Source organism: Prenolepis imparis, unplaced genomic scaffold (assembly GCF_030444845.1).
Source record: "Prenolepis imparis isolate NDT839.2.m4 unplaced genomic scaffold, iyPreImpa1.0 SCAF_5, whole genome shotgun sequence".
Lineage (NCBI taxonomy): Eukaryota > Metazoa > Arthropoda > Insecta > Hymenoptera > Formicidae > Prenolepis > Prenolepis imparis.
In genome coordinates, this window is record NW_028141163.1 from 12,516,199 (window position 1) to 12,535,500 (window position 19,302).

The 19,302-nt window shown below is 28.3% G+C and overlaps 5 protein-coding genes across 6 annotated transcripts in view; 1 reads left to right on the top strand and 4 right to left on the bottom strand.

Moving 5' to 3' along the window:
- The window catches only part of LOC145936696 (uncharacterized), a 121,396-nt gene that overhangs the window by 22,903 nt on the left and 79,191 nt on the right, over positions 1 to 19,302 (top strand). The window contains exons 5-6 of the mRNA XM_083039147.1: positions 7,334 to 7,545; positions 7,648 to 7,681. Of these exons, the coding sequence (XP_082895273.1) occupies positions 7,334 to 7,545; positions 7,648 to 7,681 (246 nt within the window). The remainder of the gene's footprint in view (positions 1 to 7,333; positions 7,546 to 7,647; positions 7,682 to 19,302) is intronic.
- Positions 1 to 19,302, bottom strand: part of Alpha-man-ia (alpha-Mannosidase class I a) — a 466,863-nt gene that overhangs the window by 15,052 nt on the left and 432,509 nt on the right. The gene's annotated exons all lie outside the window — the stretch shown is intronic.
- Positions 2,399 to 5,285, bottom strand: LOC145936687 (uncharacterized). 2 transcript variants are annotated; one of them, XM_083039134.1, is made up of 8 exons: positions 4,991 to 5,285; positions 4,470 to 4,589; positions 4,231 to 4,348; positions 3,874 to 4,141; positions 3,641 to 3,757; positions 3,131 to 3,221; positions 2,911 to 3,059; positions 2,399 to 2,801 (listed from the first exon to the last, which is right to left on the bottom strand). In XM_083039134.1, the coding sequence occupies exons 1-8, from the start codon at positions 5,132 to 5,134 to the stop codon at positions 2,549 to 2,551; spliced, it is 1,260 nt and encodes a 419-aa protein (XP_082895260.1). In that variant the 5' UTR covers positions 5,135 to 5,285; the 3' UTR covers positions 2,399 to 2,548. The 2 variants fall into 2 exon arrangements, with proteins under 2 accessions (XP_082895260.1, XP_082895261.1); XM_083039135.1 differs by lacking the exon at positions 4,470 to 4,589.
- LOC145936703 (uncharacterized) lies at positions 5,424 to 15,375 on the bottom strand. The gene is made up of 15 exons (XM_083039157.1): positions 14,508 to 15,375; positions 14,000 to 14,119; positions 13,699 to 13,816; positions 13,233 to 13,494; positions 12,924 to 13,037; positions 12,662 to 12,751; positions 12,289 to 12,327; positions 11,819 to 11,951; positions 8,911 to 9,028; positions 8,580 to 8,844; positions 8,378 to 8,503; positions 6,550 to 6,640; positions 6,252 to 6,394; positions 6,032 to 6,164; positions 5,424 to 5,956 (listed from the first exon to the last, which is right to left on the bottom strand). Exons 1-15 carry the CDS (start codon positions 14,649 to 14,651, stop codon positions 5,906 to 5,908), a joined length of 1,947 nt encoding a protein of 648 aa, XP_082895283.1. The 5' UTR covers positions 14,652 to 15,375; the 3' UTR covers positions 5,424 to 5,905.
- On the bottom strand, positions 15,812 to 18,830 carry LOC145936694 (uncharacterized). Its single transcript, XM_083039145.1, has 7 exons — positions 18,018 to 18,830; positions 17,351 to 17,612; positions 16,886 to 17,002; positions 16,599 to 16,689; positions 16,358 to 16,503; positions 16,088 to 16,220; positions 15,812 to 16,011 (listed from the first exon to the last, which is right to left on the bottom strand). The coding sequence occupies exons 1-7, from the start codon at positions 18,064 to 18,066 to the stop codon at positions 15,961 to 15,963; spliced, it is 849 nt and encodes a 282-aa protein (XP_082895271.1). The 5' UTR covers positions 18,067 to 18,830; the 3' UTR covers positions 15,812 to 15,960.

Here is a 19,302-nt window from a genome sequence, read left to right on the forward strand (position 1 = left end):
GAAATTTTTTTATATAATCGTTGGAATAGAATCTAGGTAAGAAATATCTAGCTGTTGGAATGGTTATTTTTGAGGATACTTCTATAGTTGCTATCAAGAGATAGAGAGAATTAAACCGAGATGAGAGATTTAGATTGCTAATAGTTTTGTTACTGTTTTTCAAGTTTTAATCGTGATATTTTACGAGCTTCTCTTTCGAATAGATAAGCTATTCGAAAAAGGAAAAAAAAATGAACGTGGATGTAATCAGTCGTAGTTATGCGGCTATATTAGGCGAGACACGTTAGAAAACTCGGTTGCGAGAAACGCTCGCGTGCTTTTGTGCCACTTGTAAAGGCAACTTGTACAAGACTGTACAGCTCGGCAGATAGTCACGGAAGCACTCGCGCGAGTAACAAGTTTCGACACGCCTTTATACACGCTCCACTTTTGCTGGAACCCTGCGCGATAGTTCGCCCTCCGTCTAGGCTAGCCCCGATGCGAGGTTACAAAGGAATTTTCCTAGGAAGGGACTCGCTTATCTTGGAAAACTGCCACGGGGGAGAAAAAATGTTACGCTTGCGATAATACCGTGAGTTGCATCGCCATGTTGACGAAGGGATGAAATCCCCTCGGAATTTCGAATTAATCCTTTCGGGATGTCTCGGCTTTTTGCCCTCTCCGTTTATCTATTTAGAAATAATGCGAAAAGTCATCGAAATATCTCGAGAAATTTAAGCAATTAAAGTTAAAAGTTTCATTTGTAAATGTAACTGATGTAATTATACAATGTCTGTATTATATATAATTGAAGTTATTATTTAATTTTAAATATTTTATATTTATCTTTTTTACTGCATTTTGCGAGATTCGAATATCGTTATTTAATATTCCTGTCGAACACTAAACTAAGAGAATCTTGACGCATTATGCACGCTCCAGTCTATCTTTCACAGTGCTACCGCACATTTATTACACAAAGGGTAAGACGGAGGAGATTTTGGACGGAAGAGAGCGTATTTAACGAGACTAGTAGAGAAATGTACTAAGAGATCGTACATCTCTCGAACGGGAGAACTGGGGAGGTCGAAAGAAAGACGGCCTTTCGTTATTTGTCGTCTCAATCGTAACAATATCATTAGAAACATATCTCTATGATACTCTTTAACATAGTCATAGTCTTTTTTATATATCTATTATCACACATACAGATGTCATTTTTCATATTCTTACATCTCTTACTGTTTTAATCTCGTTTCATCAAACACAACGAATTCTTATATTAAAATAAATAAAAAATTGGGAATCATTATTCTTGAATCAAATACGTAAACATGTTAAATGTGTGATAAGAATATTACCTAAGCATACAGCATATGTTTAAAATTGGTTTTAAAATTAGAATATCTAATAACGTTGCAGTATGGCTTAGATGATAACATTTATCATATTTATTAAGAAATATTCCATTAACAATATTAATTTGTCTTAGAAATTTAAATAAGATATACTTTATAATTTCTCAATAATTTCTTAATAATTTGTTACGACTCGCGTATCACTTTTATTTTCTATCTTCTGTATTATGGTCTCAAATAATCTAAATTATTTCTATTATATATTACATGATCTTTTACACTATAAAGGACAATAGATATTTTTCACCTTGTTTAAAATTAATGCTACGTAAATTAAACATAAGTTTAATTAAAGCTAGAAAGAATCGTAACAGCTAAAAGCGATTGATAATCAATTCTATGTATATTTAATTTTTAATTCATAAAGTGCTCGTTGAGTTTAATTAACACTCGACCCGATCAGAATAGGAAATGAATCGAACATGCTATTAGACAAATAGTCATACTACTAGCCGAAAACTAAAATACGATGCGCTAATTTCTGTCTCGGTATACCCGAAGAGATTTGTGCACGACGAGATGCACGCGTTCTTTTTGCAAGCGATGTCGATAGTGCCTCTAGTTAAAAGCTTCTCGTAGAATAGAGACATTACGTTTGTAGTTTAGATAAGAGGTACCGCGTGGCAACGCGATGTCGAAGGAGCTTGTTCAAGTCTGTTCTTGTCAGAGCTGAAATCACGATTTACACAACGAAACTCTTTCTCCACAGATTAAAACGATCGAGATTGTAGATCGTCCGTTGTATATGCTCTCGAGATGCTATCTTTTAAACTTAAATTTTAAACTGTAATCTTTGACTCGATAAAATAATAGTCTAGTGTGCGAACATTTTCGTGCGTTTTAAACTCTGTCGACTTTCCCTTATGTAATAAAATCTTACGAAATTAATCGTAATTTTGGTTCGAATCGATCGAATAAGATAAATCAAGTCGTATGTGAATTATTCAAGATATTTATTTTGATTATTTAAAGAAATATTATAGCTCGTCTCTCTCAATTTAATGAAACTTATTACACTAAAGACGAAATAAATACAGTTGAAATAACAAGTTTCTTCACAGATGTGGGTTTCTATTTAACATAAAATTTAGTTTTCTTCACAAAAATATACATCGATTACTGCGCGTCTATTTAGTAATTATGACTGACGACTAGAATAAATTACCATACAATATGATAGCGATGCGTTCGTTAGCTGCAAAAAGATACGTATACCTTGTAAAGAAAAATACAGATCTTTTATATTCTTCACGCATTTGCTCGCGCTTTACCGTAGCGAAGCCTTGCAAGGATAGCAAGTAAAGACCACCGATCATTAGTGTGCAACTTTTCATACTTCGATTCATCATCAGCAAAAGACATCTTTGCATGTATAATGGAGTCGCGTACCATTGAGTGTTGTATCTGTGTATGAGATGCCATAGATTAATTCATATTGTTTAATTTGTTGTGTGTACGATACACTTTAGATAAATATTTAATTGATGTCTCTCTTCCATTTTTCAACACTCACATTTTTTTAGATACATTGTAGCTATGATCTATTATTAGTTGACCAAGATAGTTGCAGACAAACATATAATTAAAATGGCAGATAATATAGAAAAGCGATACGATTATATTGCCAATGTTGCTAATATCTGCCGTAATGTATTCACAAAGCTACGAAATTTATAACTTTTAAGAACTGTCATATGATGTTAAGAATGCAATTATTTGTTTTAAAAACTTACGCGATACAGAATAATGCTTAACGCTCCTATGCCTACAGGAATTACAAACACGTCCATAGTTTCATACATATATTTTAAAGAATCGACGAATCTTGAACAATAGTTAAATTGTAATTTGAAAATTTGATATTCAGAAAATGATTATTAACTTATGAAAAAATATTGGCATGAAGAAATTAACACTTTCTGCACTATATTATACAAAAGTATAGAAACACGTAATGTAAGATATATTTCATATTTAATGTTATAGTTCTTCTTATTATATGTATATTCAGATCACATGCTGATTTTATATACATATACGAGTATATATAAAACTCTCCTTTCAAAGTAATTAATAGAATCAGCATGAGTGTCGATTTGAATATAAAATAGTTTTTTATTATAATAATCTTTCATATTTTTTTTTAATTAACAAGAATTAATATTGTCTCAGAGAAAAAATTCTATAAATAATATTCTATAATTCTATAAATTTTAATAAATTTCTATAAATTTTAAACTGACTCGATGGCTCTCCGATGACAATTGATGACTTCTATGATATTTTTAAAAGTGTCAGACTTGTTTAAGATGGCTGATGATTTTATCTGGCTTCTGTTTACCATGCATTCAATTCGATAACTAGAAGAATTCAATTATGTTATTACGTATCAAAATCAGGATATTGTTTTTTATTAATGTAATGTCACACGATTTTAATGCGTGACTTATTATCATTTTTAAGAATTCACAGTTACCTGGTAATCTCAAACATTGCGCATGTATGGTGTACACACATTACAGAAATCGATTCTGTTGCTATCCATACGGTTGCACCGAAGAAGATTATCAGAAACAAGTGAATTATTAACAAATAAAAGTATTTCTCCTGATCGATAAAGTATTCCATCGAGTTTGGTAAGTGCCACATCGACTGTCGCGATTCATTCAACGGTATTATGATGTCAAGAATTTTTGGCCAAACAAATATTAAAAAACATATAAATAACATTGTGTACGTCAATACTGAAACAATCGAGGTAGTTTTTTAAAACTTAATTTCGTTTCATGATCGTATTGATCATTATTTCACGATTTGATTCTTTATGACTTACGTATCAAAATAAATATTGAGTATTTTGCGATGTTAGCGCGTTTGCATAAGATTTTAAGTTCCTCTTTCTCCTTTAAAGAATCCCAATCGTATCGCACTTGTTCCAAAAGTTTTTTTGTCTAAGATGAAATATCAATGATCAATGTATCTTAAGTGTATTTTGAGGAAATGTATGAATTTACAAAATTTATTTTATCGCCATTATTAGCAATTATATAAGTTTGTTGCTTATAAACTTACTTCTTTGTTTTGAAAAAATATACAAAAATATTTACATATACAAAGTAATGAGGGACCAGCAAATGAGAAAATATTTAAAAACAAATCGATGCTGTGTTCCTTAGTGATCAACGCTGACAGCTGAAATTAATTTTTCATCGACTGTTAATGGAATTTGCACTAATATTCACACAATATACATATATAAAAATTAGTCTTTAGTTTTTACGTATGTGTTAATATCTAATAAAAATATTTAGCTTTGAAATCTTGATGTGTAAATTAAGAATATAAATAAATATTAAAAGTATTAAATAAAAATATATCTTAGTTAGTCGCATGCTAAAGGGAGACTAACGATTAATTAAATGCTAAATATAAATATTGCCAAATAAATTGGAAAAATAAGCATAATGTATTAATAATATATTAATAATATAAAACAAATTCATGCAACGATTAAAGAAATAAATACATTAACAACAAGCAACTAGTTTTAAACAGCACCTTGAACAAGCACTTATCAACGATTGATCACAAACCTGAAAAATGATACCAGAGAAGAGAAAGGGAGATAAAAGGATTAAATGAATATAGTTCGCGCATCGTGTATAATATGGCCATAGACCAAGGCACATTAACATTATTCGATTGGTTCTGTAATAGCAACTTCCAGCAAATTCCATATTCGCGTGATACAATCGAAATACTGTTCCGTCGATGGGATTTTATAGAAAGATATTCCCGTTTTCCCTACCATCTCTTTTATTTTGTGCAATATTTTTTTTTATGAAATCGAGAACTATAGATGGTATTAAATGTAATCTTCAAATAGCGAAAAATAGTAAATATCGGAAGTTTATCAAGGAAACGATATTATCATCATTATATTATAGGATAATGAAAGATAGTAATATACAGACACATGTGATTCCGCGAATTATATATAAATAATACATTCTCGCTGGTGATAGAATGAGGCGTTTGATAGAAGGGAGAGAAAGGGTAATGATCTACATAATTTTTCTTCATTTTTTCCAGCGCAAGCGCTTTAGATTCTGTTTTCTGTCATCGAAATTGTCTATCTTCATTCCTTTATGTGAAACCATCTGTGTGAAACCATCGCGTTAGTCATTTTCATTGAAATAATAGCAATAAAAAAACTTATTATCTCTTAGTCTCTCGCAATTCTTAAATGCGAATATAACTGACAACCTCGTAGTAATTATCATGTGGAAGAAAATTAACTCAAAAATTAAGAAATGATGTTGGTAACAGAACATTATATTTCAACGTTCACTTCATGCACAATAAAGAAAACAGTTCATTATATCAATTGTTTTACTATATTTGTACTTGCAACAAGTCAACAAGTATATCAGAACTATTTCGTGAAATTATAAATCAGACTTAATCTTTAGATTAGTCTATGATTTATTTCACGGGGAGGACGACAATCAACGGGTGGAGAAGATCATCGTAAAGTATGAAATTGACATGCTCGTAAGCTAAAACAGATTTTTAATCTAGGAAGTTTAAAATAAATGTATTTTTCACAAAGAGATTATTATAAGGGATTCTACCGTGGCGAATCCTTCAAATGATAGAACGAACAAACCACCAATAACGATTGAAGTATGTCGCATGCTCCTTTGCATCACAAATAGCAATAATTTCTGCACTTTCAATGGCGCTATATACCATTTCGTGTTGTATCTGTACAAGTTATGAGCAGAAAACAGTAATTGAAAACTTTGCGTGACGTGCGGATTTATTCTATTCTCTAATATACACGTTACTCACGTTGTGTAAAAGATATTGCCGCTATGATCGATTATTTGCTGTCCTAAATAGTTGCAGAATAACATGTACCAAAAATGGCCAACGATGAACAGACTGCTAATAATCAGCTCGTAATATTCATCAGTCATTATCAGTTGAGAAAACTGCGAGAAACACAAGTAATAATAATTTGTTTTCGCAAGGAATAAATACGCGTTATGGATGATGCAGATGCTGTGTCTAGACACATCTGACCAAAATAAAATACATTAATTACTCAGCTTTATTACTATCGTAAGCGTAATCAATAATTACTCACACGATAAAGATTAATACTTAGCGACAGTACTCCTAACGGTACTAGTATTAAATACTGCCATTTGCAATTTGCTTTCACCATATTTATAAACCTTGAAAAACATAGTTGTGAAATGAAATAAATATAAATACAAATATATACACACACACACACACACGTCTACTGTGTTGTTAATTACGTTTATTTACATTAATTTACGTTGATGATTTGTACGATTTTTCATATGGAATTTCCTAGTTTATATATAATTTCGTTAGAAATAATTGAAGAATTCGAGCAGAAATCACATTTTACAAGACTAGAACAACACAAGCGCGCGCCATTCTTCAGTTTTATGTAAAAAATAATATTAAAAAAAAAAATAATATAAAGTTTGTTTAAACTCAATTAATATTTTTTCACAGAAATTAGCTGATTAAAGCGTTAATTTGTTATGTTTTAAATAATATGTTATAATACTTTAAACTCGATTAATATTTTTATGACAGTTATCAGCTGATTTCTGTCAAAAAATATTAAATAAGGTATTATAACATTATTTACAACATATTAGTATTTTAATTTTTTAACATATTATTTTAAAAATTAATAAGCAAATTAATGCTTTAATCAGCTGATTTCTGTCAAAAAATATTAATAAAGCGAAAATTTGCTAATTAAATATTCTAGCTTACATATTTATATTTATATTGTGTATGTTATAATGCGAAATAATAATAATAAGATAAATAATAATAAGATTATTTTAATATTCTAATATATGTATGTATTTTATTTGTTACAGGTAGCATTGCGATACAGTGCGATTCACGCGTCGTGTTGGAAGTGCCGTATAAAGTTTCGCGTGTCGGCAGTGTCGTGTAAAGTGTCGGACAATCGTAATTATTCGTGTTTTCGCGAGTGTCGTGAGTGCTACGAAGGAGCAATGACGGTCAACCAAGAGAGGAGGAGGAGGAGGCCTGGGGAGGCATCGGGCGATAGCGGAGCAACTATGAGGTATGCAATATAAAAATATTTTTTCTAAACTACATTATTTATGAGATATTTGACACACACATATATGTATGTGTATACATAATTTGAATATTTTGTTTTCAGATCAATGTATGCTGTGTACTACAACTCCGGTATTGTACGTATCGGTGAGTGAGAATTTGTTTATTTTATAACATTTCTATAGCGGTAATGAGGGTGTATATAATATGTTGTAATATCTTATTTTGTAATATCTTATCCGCGATTAATATTTTTTGACAAAAATCAACTGATAATTGTCAAAAATATTAATCGAATTTAAAATATTATAACATATATTCTTTCTAAAAAAGGCATGTTAAGTCGATTCTTGCAAGTATTGTTGCATCTTTTCCGCAATGCTGATTGACTGTTTCGATTCGCATTGTGCGTTATATTCGTAGCATCGAGAGGCTGTCATCGCGAGGGTTAGTAGTTTAACAGTCTGTTCAAAATAAAATTAAATAAAATAATGTTTTAAATAATATGTTATAATACTTTATCCGCGATTAATATTTTTTGACAGAAATCAGCTGATAACTGTCAAAAATATTAATCGAGTTTGAAGTATTATAACATTATTTAAAACTAATAATATTATTTTATTTAATTTTTAAATTGTTAAATTGCTAACCCTCGCGATGACAGCCTCTCAATGCTACGAATATAACGCACAACGCGAATCTTGACTGCCAATGAACATCGCGGAAAAGTGACAACAATAAACTTCGATATATGCGAGTATCGACTTTACATATCTTTTTTAGAAAAGGAACAGAAACTTTCAATTAAAAATTGATCATTAATTACGAACTTTGTTGCTCTCATGTACATAATGACCGCATTGATTATCCCTTCATGTACGATTAAACTTCTTTCGGCAGAGGATGTAGCACCTTGTAACACCTTGTTTTTATGTAATGCCTGTTCTATGCGATAACTAAAATTGATAATGTAAACGAAATGTTTACGAACTCTGTTAATATTTGTTTTTAAACTCTGAAATATTGCTTTACCTGGCTATTTGGAACAATCCACACACATGTTGCACATATGACATAGTAAGCGTCTCGGTGGCTACCACTGTGGTTAATCCACATAAAACAACCAGACATAGGTGTAATAAAAGCAAGATAAAATATTTTTGTTGATCTATAAAATATTCGGTCTTGAGCGGTAATCGTCGTGAGTGAGATTGGTTTACAGTCGTTGCGATGTTAAGAAGAAAATTTGATAAAAACTGTATCAGAATGAAGCTGAATATAGATAGATAAATAAACACTGCAATGATTGAAGAATCATTATCAAATGTGGTGCGCGAAAAAAACTATTCGAGATGCTGCTTACATGTCGTAATCAATGTGATGAATCGCCCAATAGCCCAGTATTTTTTTATTATTTCGATTTCCTGCGTGTTGCTTAATTTATTCCAGTCACGTTGCACTTGTTCCATGAGGTCTCGCATCTAAGTTTAACGATAATGATTGCTCATCGCGATTACTTTTATCGAGAAAGAATGCATTTGATTCGCAAATGCACTTACCTTCTTTATGTTTAAGCAAATAATGTTATACTTTAACGTATAAATAGACCATGGGATGCTGTATGCGAGAACTTCTAGAAGATGATCCAAGGTATACTCTGTTGTGATGAAAGTCGTAAGCTGAAAGCGACATTTCTCTCGTTATTTTTTACTTTTAAAGTTAAAATTATCGATCATTTTTCTTGCTAGAATAAAACCTCGAAGAATATATAAATATATAAATGTGAGAATTCAACTTCAAAAATTTTAAATTGTCTTTTTTATTAAAAAAATTTTGTACGTGTTATTGTGACGTTTACGACGAATATGTCACTCTTTTCATAAGAATAATTATACATTCTGTTTTATAACGCGCATTAATCTTTAATCACATAATATTATTAAAATAATAATATTAATATATATAATATATAGAATAATATAAAAAAACGCATATTTCCGCGTTTCTCATCTTTATATCAAATAATTATCTAAAGAGAATTAATTAGTTTGATATATAAACTATAAGAGAAGTGATTTTTCATACCTGAATTACTACACTCGATATAAGTGTTACGGTCGTAAATGCTATTATAATAGGCCTGAAACTAGAATTTTGATATGGCCATAAACCAACACACAGTAACAAAATTCTATTAATCGTGTAGTAACTACTCGCGGTACAATCTTGCCATTTTGCTGCAAATGTTGTAACACGTTTGTGCTCAATTTCTTTTGTCCAATTATTACTTAGATTTGGCATGTTCGATTGTGTATTATAATTTCGTATTTCCGCGCATTCGATATAACGTGCCGATATCGTGTGAACTATCGTGATAAACTAGGTGCAAATTATAGTTTTATCTTATATCCTAGTATCTACATCTACAATAGAACGTTGAACGAAAGAAATGTTATTACTTTCTCTGGCACGATAAACCGATTAAATATTTTCCTCAGCGTATGCGTTTGATATTTCTCTCTCATGTTCGATCGACGCAGGCGCAATTGCAATATCGCATTCGCATATTTTTGACGTCTCTTCATTCCTATTCGAGACGCGAGACGCGACGGTTGCTTTTCTATGTGGTGCTGAAATAGTGCTAACATGGTAACGTCATACGAGATTAATTTAAAAAAGATCGCTGTACGATTATAATTATCGAAACGTTGTGATGTGTGTGCTTAGTGAATATGGTGAAAATTTATTTTGGATTAGACACAAAATGATAAAGAACATATAAAACAAAATCGGCATAAAATACTTTTGCTTCTATAAAATACTCGAGCATGACTGGAAGTTGTTGCGAATGAGATTTGTTTACAGAAAAAAAATTGAGAGAAGCTGTACCAGAATTAAGCTAGACAGATAGATGTTTGATATTCAATGATTTATTTTTTTCATACAATCCCCAGGCGCAATTTTTTCTCCTTTTTTGTTCTTCTGTTTTAAAATATCCGGAAACCTTTTTTTCACACTTCCCATACGATATGTTTTTAATGATATTAGAGGATGGCATAAATGAAGCGCAGGTACCCGATAAAACGAAAAAAGAATGTAAATGCTGGTTTACCACAATAAGTATAAAACTAGTACATATACACAACAAATTGTAGAAGGAGATATTCTTTCTCTTTGCTCTCATTCTCATATTTTATTTTTAATATTTTATTCTCTGTGTTCTATATATATGAAAAGTATGCTCTTAACATAATTTTCAGTATCTTATAAATTTTCTTTACGCGCCTGAACCAATTGTTTTCATGCGTTACGCGAATGAACTAATTATATATATATATATAAAATGCTCTAGAAAAAGTTTTATCGTATAGAAATTCTGTATATATTTTCGTATATGAATTAACTAATATTTTTTAATTAACAAATAGATAGTTTTTTTATAACTCTTGTTTTTTGTAACAAAAAACGTGAATGTTTTAAATAATTTTTTATGCGTATTACAACACAATTAAAATTTATCGAAAGCAAAACCACCTGTTGAAATTTTTTTCTGTATCTACGGGGAAAACGGAGGTCAAACAACGAGTACTATTACATATGAATTGCATATAAACAAAATAAATTATATATATGACTTATGAAATATTTTGCGTGACAAGCAGTATATTTAGTATAATCATGCTACAGTAAATTCTAAGATGCAGATTTGGCTATTTCAATAAGTGAATCATAAATTACTTATGATCTTGTATTTCGACTAGCATTAGATAGTTGTTCTGAAAAGGACTTTCGTTTTTGCATTATGCGCATTATCCATAGAAATTTTAATGTCGTATTGACCAAAAAACTGTGAAATAAGATAAAGAGACGCTCACGAGCTAAAATATAAAATATTTTATTCAGTGTATGTTTCTATTATTATTACTGTTCTATTATTATTATGTAATTGATAAAATTTATTAAATTCACTTAGAGCTTGCAAATAATGTATATTAATAGCAAACTTAATTTTCAAATATCTTTCACATTGATTGCATTTTGATAAAAATCTAATATATCACAATATATTTATTCATTTAAATAAATAATCGAAATGATTAAGATTGTTTTATTTATTATATATTACGTATGCATTGCTGTAATTCTGCAAAATTATTGCAACTTAAATTTTGAGTGAGTATTGCCAAAAGAGATATTGTACTTAATTTATATGTTATACTAGTTATAGTTTCAATATTTTTCAACATAAGTTTTTGGTACCGATTGCTCACCGAAGCAAAGCGTTCAAGCGATGCGTCTAATAAGCCGAGCAGTGTTAATTTACAGCTTTTTATGGTTCGTTGCATTATGAATTGGAGCAGTTTTTGCAATTGAACAGAGACAGAATACCAAGGCAATTCGTATCTAAAAATAAAACAATTATTATTTGATATCATTAATACAATTTGATTTATCATTTATAATTTTTTACATAAAATACATTATTTAATGTGAAATTCTTTTAATTCATTTAATTCAATGAAATAAAATAAAGACCCACAAGCCTTTAATATTAATATGCAATATAACATAATATTTTTATATTGTAAGCACTCATTTACTTGATTCACGTAGTTTTTGTTAATTTGAGAACTATGTTTTACTTATTATCGATAACACAAAATTGCTATTGCAAAAAGTTCTATTATAGCGAAATACTGGTAAATAATAAAACATTAGTCTGATTTTTAATGACACTCACGTTTTATAGAATATGTCGGCACTGCAATTTATTATTTTTTGTGCCACATAATTATTTATAAACATATAAATAAAATGGCAGAAAACTAGTAGTCCAACCGCAATTAATTCTTCTATTTTGTTCTTAAATCCTGCTAAAAAAAACTGATGCGCGCAAAAATTAAAATATAATTTTAAATCATGAAATATCAATTTTCCATATTATATTCGAATTTTATATTAAAAATATAATATTATATTGTATGGAAAAAACACAAATATTTGAAATTAGATGTGCTTTATTGTTATACTTGACAAATTTTATTTTTAATTTTATGTCGCAGTAATGAATTCAGCGCGTCAGTCATACAATTATATATAGCATAATACTTACACGAAAGAGATTGATACTTAAAGAACATACACCTAACACAAGCAATATGAAATAAGATACCTCGAAGTGGGAGTTCAAAAACTCGAAAAACCTTTAACAATATTCCAGTCTTAACGCTTATAAATTACATGTTAATCGTGTATTGTTTATTTATCGATCGTTTCATTAAAATTTAATTCGAAATTTTTTTCTATACTGAGAAATGCTTTCTTCTAGTGTAACTTTTCTAGTGTAATTAATCATAAAATATCATAGCTACGTACTTAATAGCTCGATTGTGAATGATTATCGCGTTGATTATGTTTGTGTAATACATCTTATTTTTTTTCGCGACAGTGATGTGTATTTCGCAATCAAATGCGTGCTCTATGCGAAAACTGCAAGAATAAAACATGCATGTTAATAATTGCATGTAATATGCAAATACAATGAAATATATATATTCATAAAAATATACTGTAATGTAAGACTGATGAAGAGTTAACTATAACGTTTTGTTACGTTCTGTCTCAGTTGCAAAACTCAGTTTTTGCGAGCAAACTTGATTCAATTTTTCTGTTTCCGATCGTCACCTGGCAATTTTGAATAGAGCGCAAGCATGTTGTATAGATATCAGGCATACTGTTTCTGTAGCCACTACCGTAGTTATTTCTACTGAAAGCGCCACTGTCATGTGCACAAATATTGGAAAGAAATATTTTTCTTGATCGAAGAAAAACGTGGCTATAGCTAAAAGTTCGTATGGACGTGATTCATTTAAAGGTGCCACTATATCAAGGAATTTTGGCCAAATTTGCATCATTATAAATATGTATATGGCTAAATAGAATAATGCTGAAAAAATCGATTAAATCAAAAGATTAATTATATATTAGCGAAACGCAGAAAAATATAATAATACAATAAGAATCTCAATACAGCGAGAAACAGAAAGTAATTTGTTTCTTTCGATTAAAATTATTTAAAAAAAGTAAAAAAATTAAATTTAAAACAGATTATATTCAACATGAAATTAGAAGTTTGTAAATGGTTTTTTACTTGCTATAAGAATTGTCAATATATATCCGATGTTGGTGTACTGCTGTAAGATTTTTAATTCCTCTTTACATTTTGTTGCATTCCAATGATATTTTATTTGTTCCATTATTTTCCTTATCTATCATTATCAATAATAATTCATGATATTTTTATATATTATTTTGAGATTTCTTATTTATTAAGTAAAATATAATAAATGAACATTCGGAAATGTAACTATTACATAAATATTAACTTCATATTTTGACTAAAATATTTATGTCTTTTAATAAATATAATAAAAATATTAAATTAAACTTACAGCTTTAGATTTTATCCAAAACGTAGCATATTTCAGAGAGAATACTAGACAAGGTATAGCAAACGATAGGATTTGAAGAAGAGATTCCAAATTTGATACGCTCGTTATGATCTTTCCTAACTAAAAAAATATATATATCTATACTATATATACATATACATACATACATACATATATACACACATAAACACACAGTTACACACACATTTTTTATCGATAAAGTTTTTAACAAACAATAGTTTTATGACATATATGCATGTGTTTATTATTACATCTTTACATTATATATTTTATCAAAATTTATATTTTATAAAATTGAAAAGAACAAATGTTTGTATTTCCTCAATTCACATTTCATACAATTTCGTTTATATATACATTATAAAATTATTCAAAAAAATTATATTTTGCTTACACAAATGTAAATAAATTGCATTCGTTTATTATCATTGAGTACTTCAAATAGTGCTTCTAAAATCAAAAGTAAAAAGATGTGAGAAAAAAATACCTGCAGACATATGGAAAATACGAATAGTACAGTGCAAAATATTCTCTGAATACTTCTGAATGCTGAATCGTTATATGGCCACAGACCGATTGCGGTTAATAGAATTCGATTGAACTTGTAGTAGCGCTCACCGGCAAAGTCCATCTTTTCATGAAGGTTGAAGCACGATTGCGTCAGAAGATATTGTGGAAGCCCAGAATTCTACTTCCCGTCATATTTTATTACTTATAGAGCTCAAATTTTTCATACTTTTCTTGGGCTATTATGTGAAATTTTGTGGAAATAACAGATAATAGATAATAGTAAATAATAAAAAAATGTATGTACCGGAAATTATAGGAAAGGGCCGATAATAAGTCGATCGATACACTTTACTTCTCCGCTGAGACTTTAGTAACTGTCGAAAATATCAACAATGTGAAGTAAATATCGCTTTACAAAGTGTGCAAGTATGATAATAATATTAAAAGAGAAGAATTTTCTTTCTACAGAAGTTAACGCAGGCACTTTTATCATTTTTGTACTAACGATCCTCAGTTTGTTCGAGATGTTACTTTAATTCTGTTGAACAGTTGAATGAGTCATCTTTTACATAACGAACGTGGATAGTGCTCCATTTGACCAAAGTCGAATAGAAAGGACACTGAGAACCGGAAGTAATGCGAAAGAAAGAAAGAGAGATCAGTACGAGATTGAGTATGATTCCAATGAAATTTTTTAAAATAACACATCGTTCTCATACAATAGTTTAGGCATGTTATTTTTAGCTCACTAGTTTCCATACAAAAATTATTAAACAATAAAGTTTTTATTTTTTAATATTGTCATAATTATACACATATGTTTCTATATGCATCTTTTCAAGGAAACAAAAATAGCATTCTCTGAATTTTTCACAAATCTTTTACTTCGAGAATAAACGAAAGAAAAAGAAAAATTAGTAAAATCAGAAACTTTTCATTAATCTTCTTTTCTGTGTCACATAAATAAGTAAATTGTTTGAATTAAACTTGTTTATTATTTATTTTTTCTATTTTTATTACTATTTATTTTTATACATATTTTAAATTTAAACAGCTAATAAGAGCTAAACGCAGCTATTTATTTTTATTTACTTATTATCTATTTTTTCGAGACGTGCAATAATGTTACACAAAATTTTACAAAATTATATTATATTAATTTAAACAACATATTTTTAATGAAAATCTTGATTATGAATACGTGATAATATAATTAATTAATATATGATGTTATATTTTGTTAATAAATTTGAAATTAACAATAAGAAGATCAAAGCATATATTTTCTATCTTTCTTTTTAATCAAATTTTTCATTAAAAATATGTTGTTTAAATTAATATAATACAATTTTATAAACCTTTGTATAACATTATTGCATGTTTTATAAAAATTGTAAATAAAATTGATAAACGCATTTTTCCTACTTGTATCAATGTATGGAGCATAAAACTGTGACAAAAGAGAATAATAAACTTAAGGTCTAAAACAGAAAATTTAACTGTTTAAGCAACTAATCGATATGATGATTATTTCCATTTAATAGTACGATTTCTTACCCCGAGTAAACCTTCCAAGCAAGGACTAAACATACCACCGGCATCGAGTTTGTAACCTTTTGTAGTTTTTTGTAGCAAAAAAAGTATTAATTTTTGCGCTTTTAATGGAGCATTGTACCATTTCGTATTACATCTACATGATAAGAACAATTATTAATTAGTTTCTAAAATACATCGTCGACACGAATTACACATGTATTAAAATTGTAGAATTTAAAATATAATATAATATCCCCCCGAGAAAGGAATATTAATAATTGTATTTCTTACATCGTTTGATGGACATGACTGTCGCAGTTTATAAATTCTTGTCCAGCAAAATTGCCTATAACTAGGAACAAAAAAATATACATTGTAAGTAGGGCAGATTTTATAATTTCTAATGTTCCTTGCTGCATCGTTACTAATCGAAATAGCTGTAAGTAAAATTCATAGTTTCTTGCTAACTGCAGATATTTTTATAAAACGAATAATAAAAACAGTAAGTATATAACTGGGGTGTGTCACTCACATGAAAGAGATTAATGCTTCCTGAACATATAATAATTGTAATTACGAGCAAGTACGAACGCCCAAAAGTTGCTTTTAATAGCTCTGCAAATCTAACAGAATAAATGATGTTTTACATTATTATTTAATGTATGATATGTTAGGAATAATATTTTAAATATTAATTTTATTTAATCTTAAAATAATTTGTTTAAAATATATGCAAAATTCTATTTAAATAAAACATCGAAAAAAGTTGCAATAATTATATCTGTATGAAAGATATCGTAAAATTAATAGCATACTGACTCAAGTGCTCTTCTATGAACGTCCACTGCAGCAGTTATTCTGTGATGGAATATAGTATATTTTTGAGCTATACATACTTGCAGAGCATTCTCGTTTAGCATATGTTCTATACGATAACTATAAAATTCTATATGTTACGAAAGAGATAATATATGGTATTATACAATTAAGTTTATAACACTATTGTATATTCTATAAACACATCTTTAAATAATAAATAGAAATAACCAAATACAACAAGTTTAATAAATGCTGCAAATAAAGCGCTCTATAACTTAAGTTATAATATTAATATTAATCGAATTATACAAATTTGCTTCTTTGTATGTGTCCAAAAAATTCTTTTAATTAAAATAAAAAATATAACTATTAATATAAATTAATATCATTTAAAATAAGATAAAAATAAATAAAAGCAATGAAAAAAATTATTTAATAATAAATATTATTTCACTTACAATTTACCTAGCAATTTTAAACATTCCGAAAGAATGTATTGCATTTATTAATGAAAACGATTCAGTAGCTATACCAATGGTAATTAAAAACATTAATCCAATATTTATGTGCATTGTTAGGATATGAAAGTATTTTTGTTGATCAACAGAATATTCTGTTTGAATTAAAAGTTTGTGCGGACGAGACTCATTCAATGGTATTACGATATCAAGTAAGCTTGGGATATATTGTATTAAAATGTAGATCAAAATTCCGGAATAAACCATCACTGGAATTTTGAAAATGTTATTAAAAGATTTAATTAGAGGATAATAGTTGTATCATGAACAAAAAAACATGCAAATAGTTTTTTTTTTATATCAAATTCAACAGAATTACATATAAATATTTATATTTCTAAGCTGATATTGATCATATTAGAAGCAAATCAATTGCTTAAGCAGATGCTTAGAAGTAAAAGAAAAATGCTTTTTTTATATAGTTTTCGTAGTTATTTATCATAATTAATATCACATTTTGATGAAAATTGTATTACTGTAATATAAGTTTAAAAATTGATGAAAACCTAATTTATTAATTACAAAATTTATCATATTATTTTTAGATTCCCAATATAATTAAGCAACTCAAAATCATTTTAGAACGATTAATTAAAAATTTATTCGGCACTTACTTGCTATAATTATTGTAAACAGTTTTCCGATATCAGCATATTTGCGCATTATATTGATCTCTTGATCGTTCAAGATGTTCCAGTTATCTCGAACACGTAATCGGAATATTTTTAACTATTAGTATATACGAGGGTAAGTCAAAAAGTAAAGGGACAAATAAAGAAAAACACATTTATTTTAACCTATGTGGAAAATTTACATATCATTTTTCGACATAATCCCCACCAACATCGATACATTTGATCCACTGCTTAACAAGCTTCTGTATTCCATCCTGGAAGAAAGATTTGGGTTGGGTGCGTAGCCAGTTATGCACCACTGCAATGACCTTCTCATCTAAAGAAAATTTTTTTCCTTGTAGTATTTCTTTTCTTTTTTTTTTCTTTTTTTTTTCATCTTTTCGGTTTATTAAAAGAAGCACTACGAGGAAAAAATTTTTTTTCGGATGAAAAGGTCATTGCAGTGATGCATAACTGGCTACACACCCAACCCAAATCTTTCTTCCAGGATGGAATACAGAAGCTTGTTAAGCAGTGGATCAAATGTATCGATGTTGGTGGGAATTATGTCGAAAAATGATATGTAAATTTTCCACATAGGTTAAAATAAATGTGTTTTTCTTTATTTGTCCCTTTACTTTTTGACTTACCCTCGTATAACAAATATCCACACATGATAATTAATTTCAGATTAAATTATTGTTAGACTTACATCTTTCATTACAGCAAAAAAAGTAATATATTTCGCAGTCCATGCCATATAAAAAATAATGAATGATAATATTTCCAAAAGTATATCAAAAGTATATTTCATAACGAATAATTTCATTAACTGTAAATAATATCTGTTGATGCAAATTAAATACATATGTGTGTGTGTATATATATATACATATATGTATATACATATATATTATATACTACACATTTTCAATAATAAATTAATTAGTAGATTATTTGATAATATACATTGTATATAAGATTATGTGTAAATATTTATTAATAGATTTCGGAGAGTATATAAAAGTAAAAGAATAAAATTATTTATTAAGAAAGTATATATTACATATTATGTTATATATATTAATAATATATATATATCATATATACAAATAATTCTTATCGAAAAAAAATTAGCAATTTAAAAATATTGTCTATATATGAAAATTTCTTTTTTTAATATATTTTAAAAATGTCGAAAGACAAAATATATAAAATTATTATATATTTTTGGATGTCAAATTTAAATAAATAAAAAAATATTTAGAAAAATATATACATATAT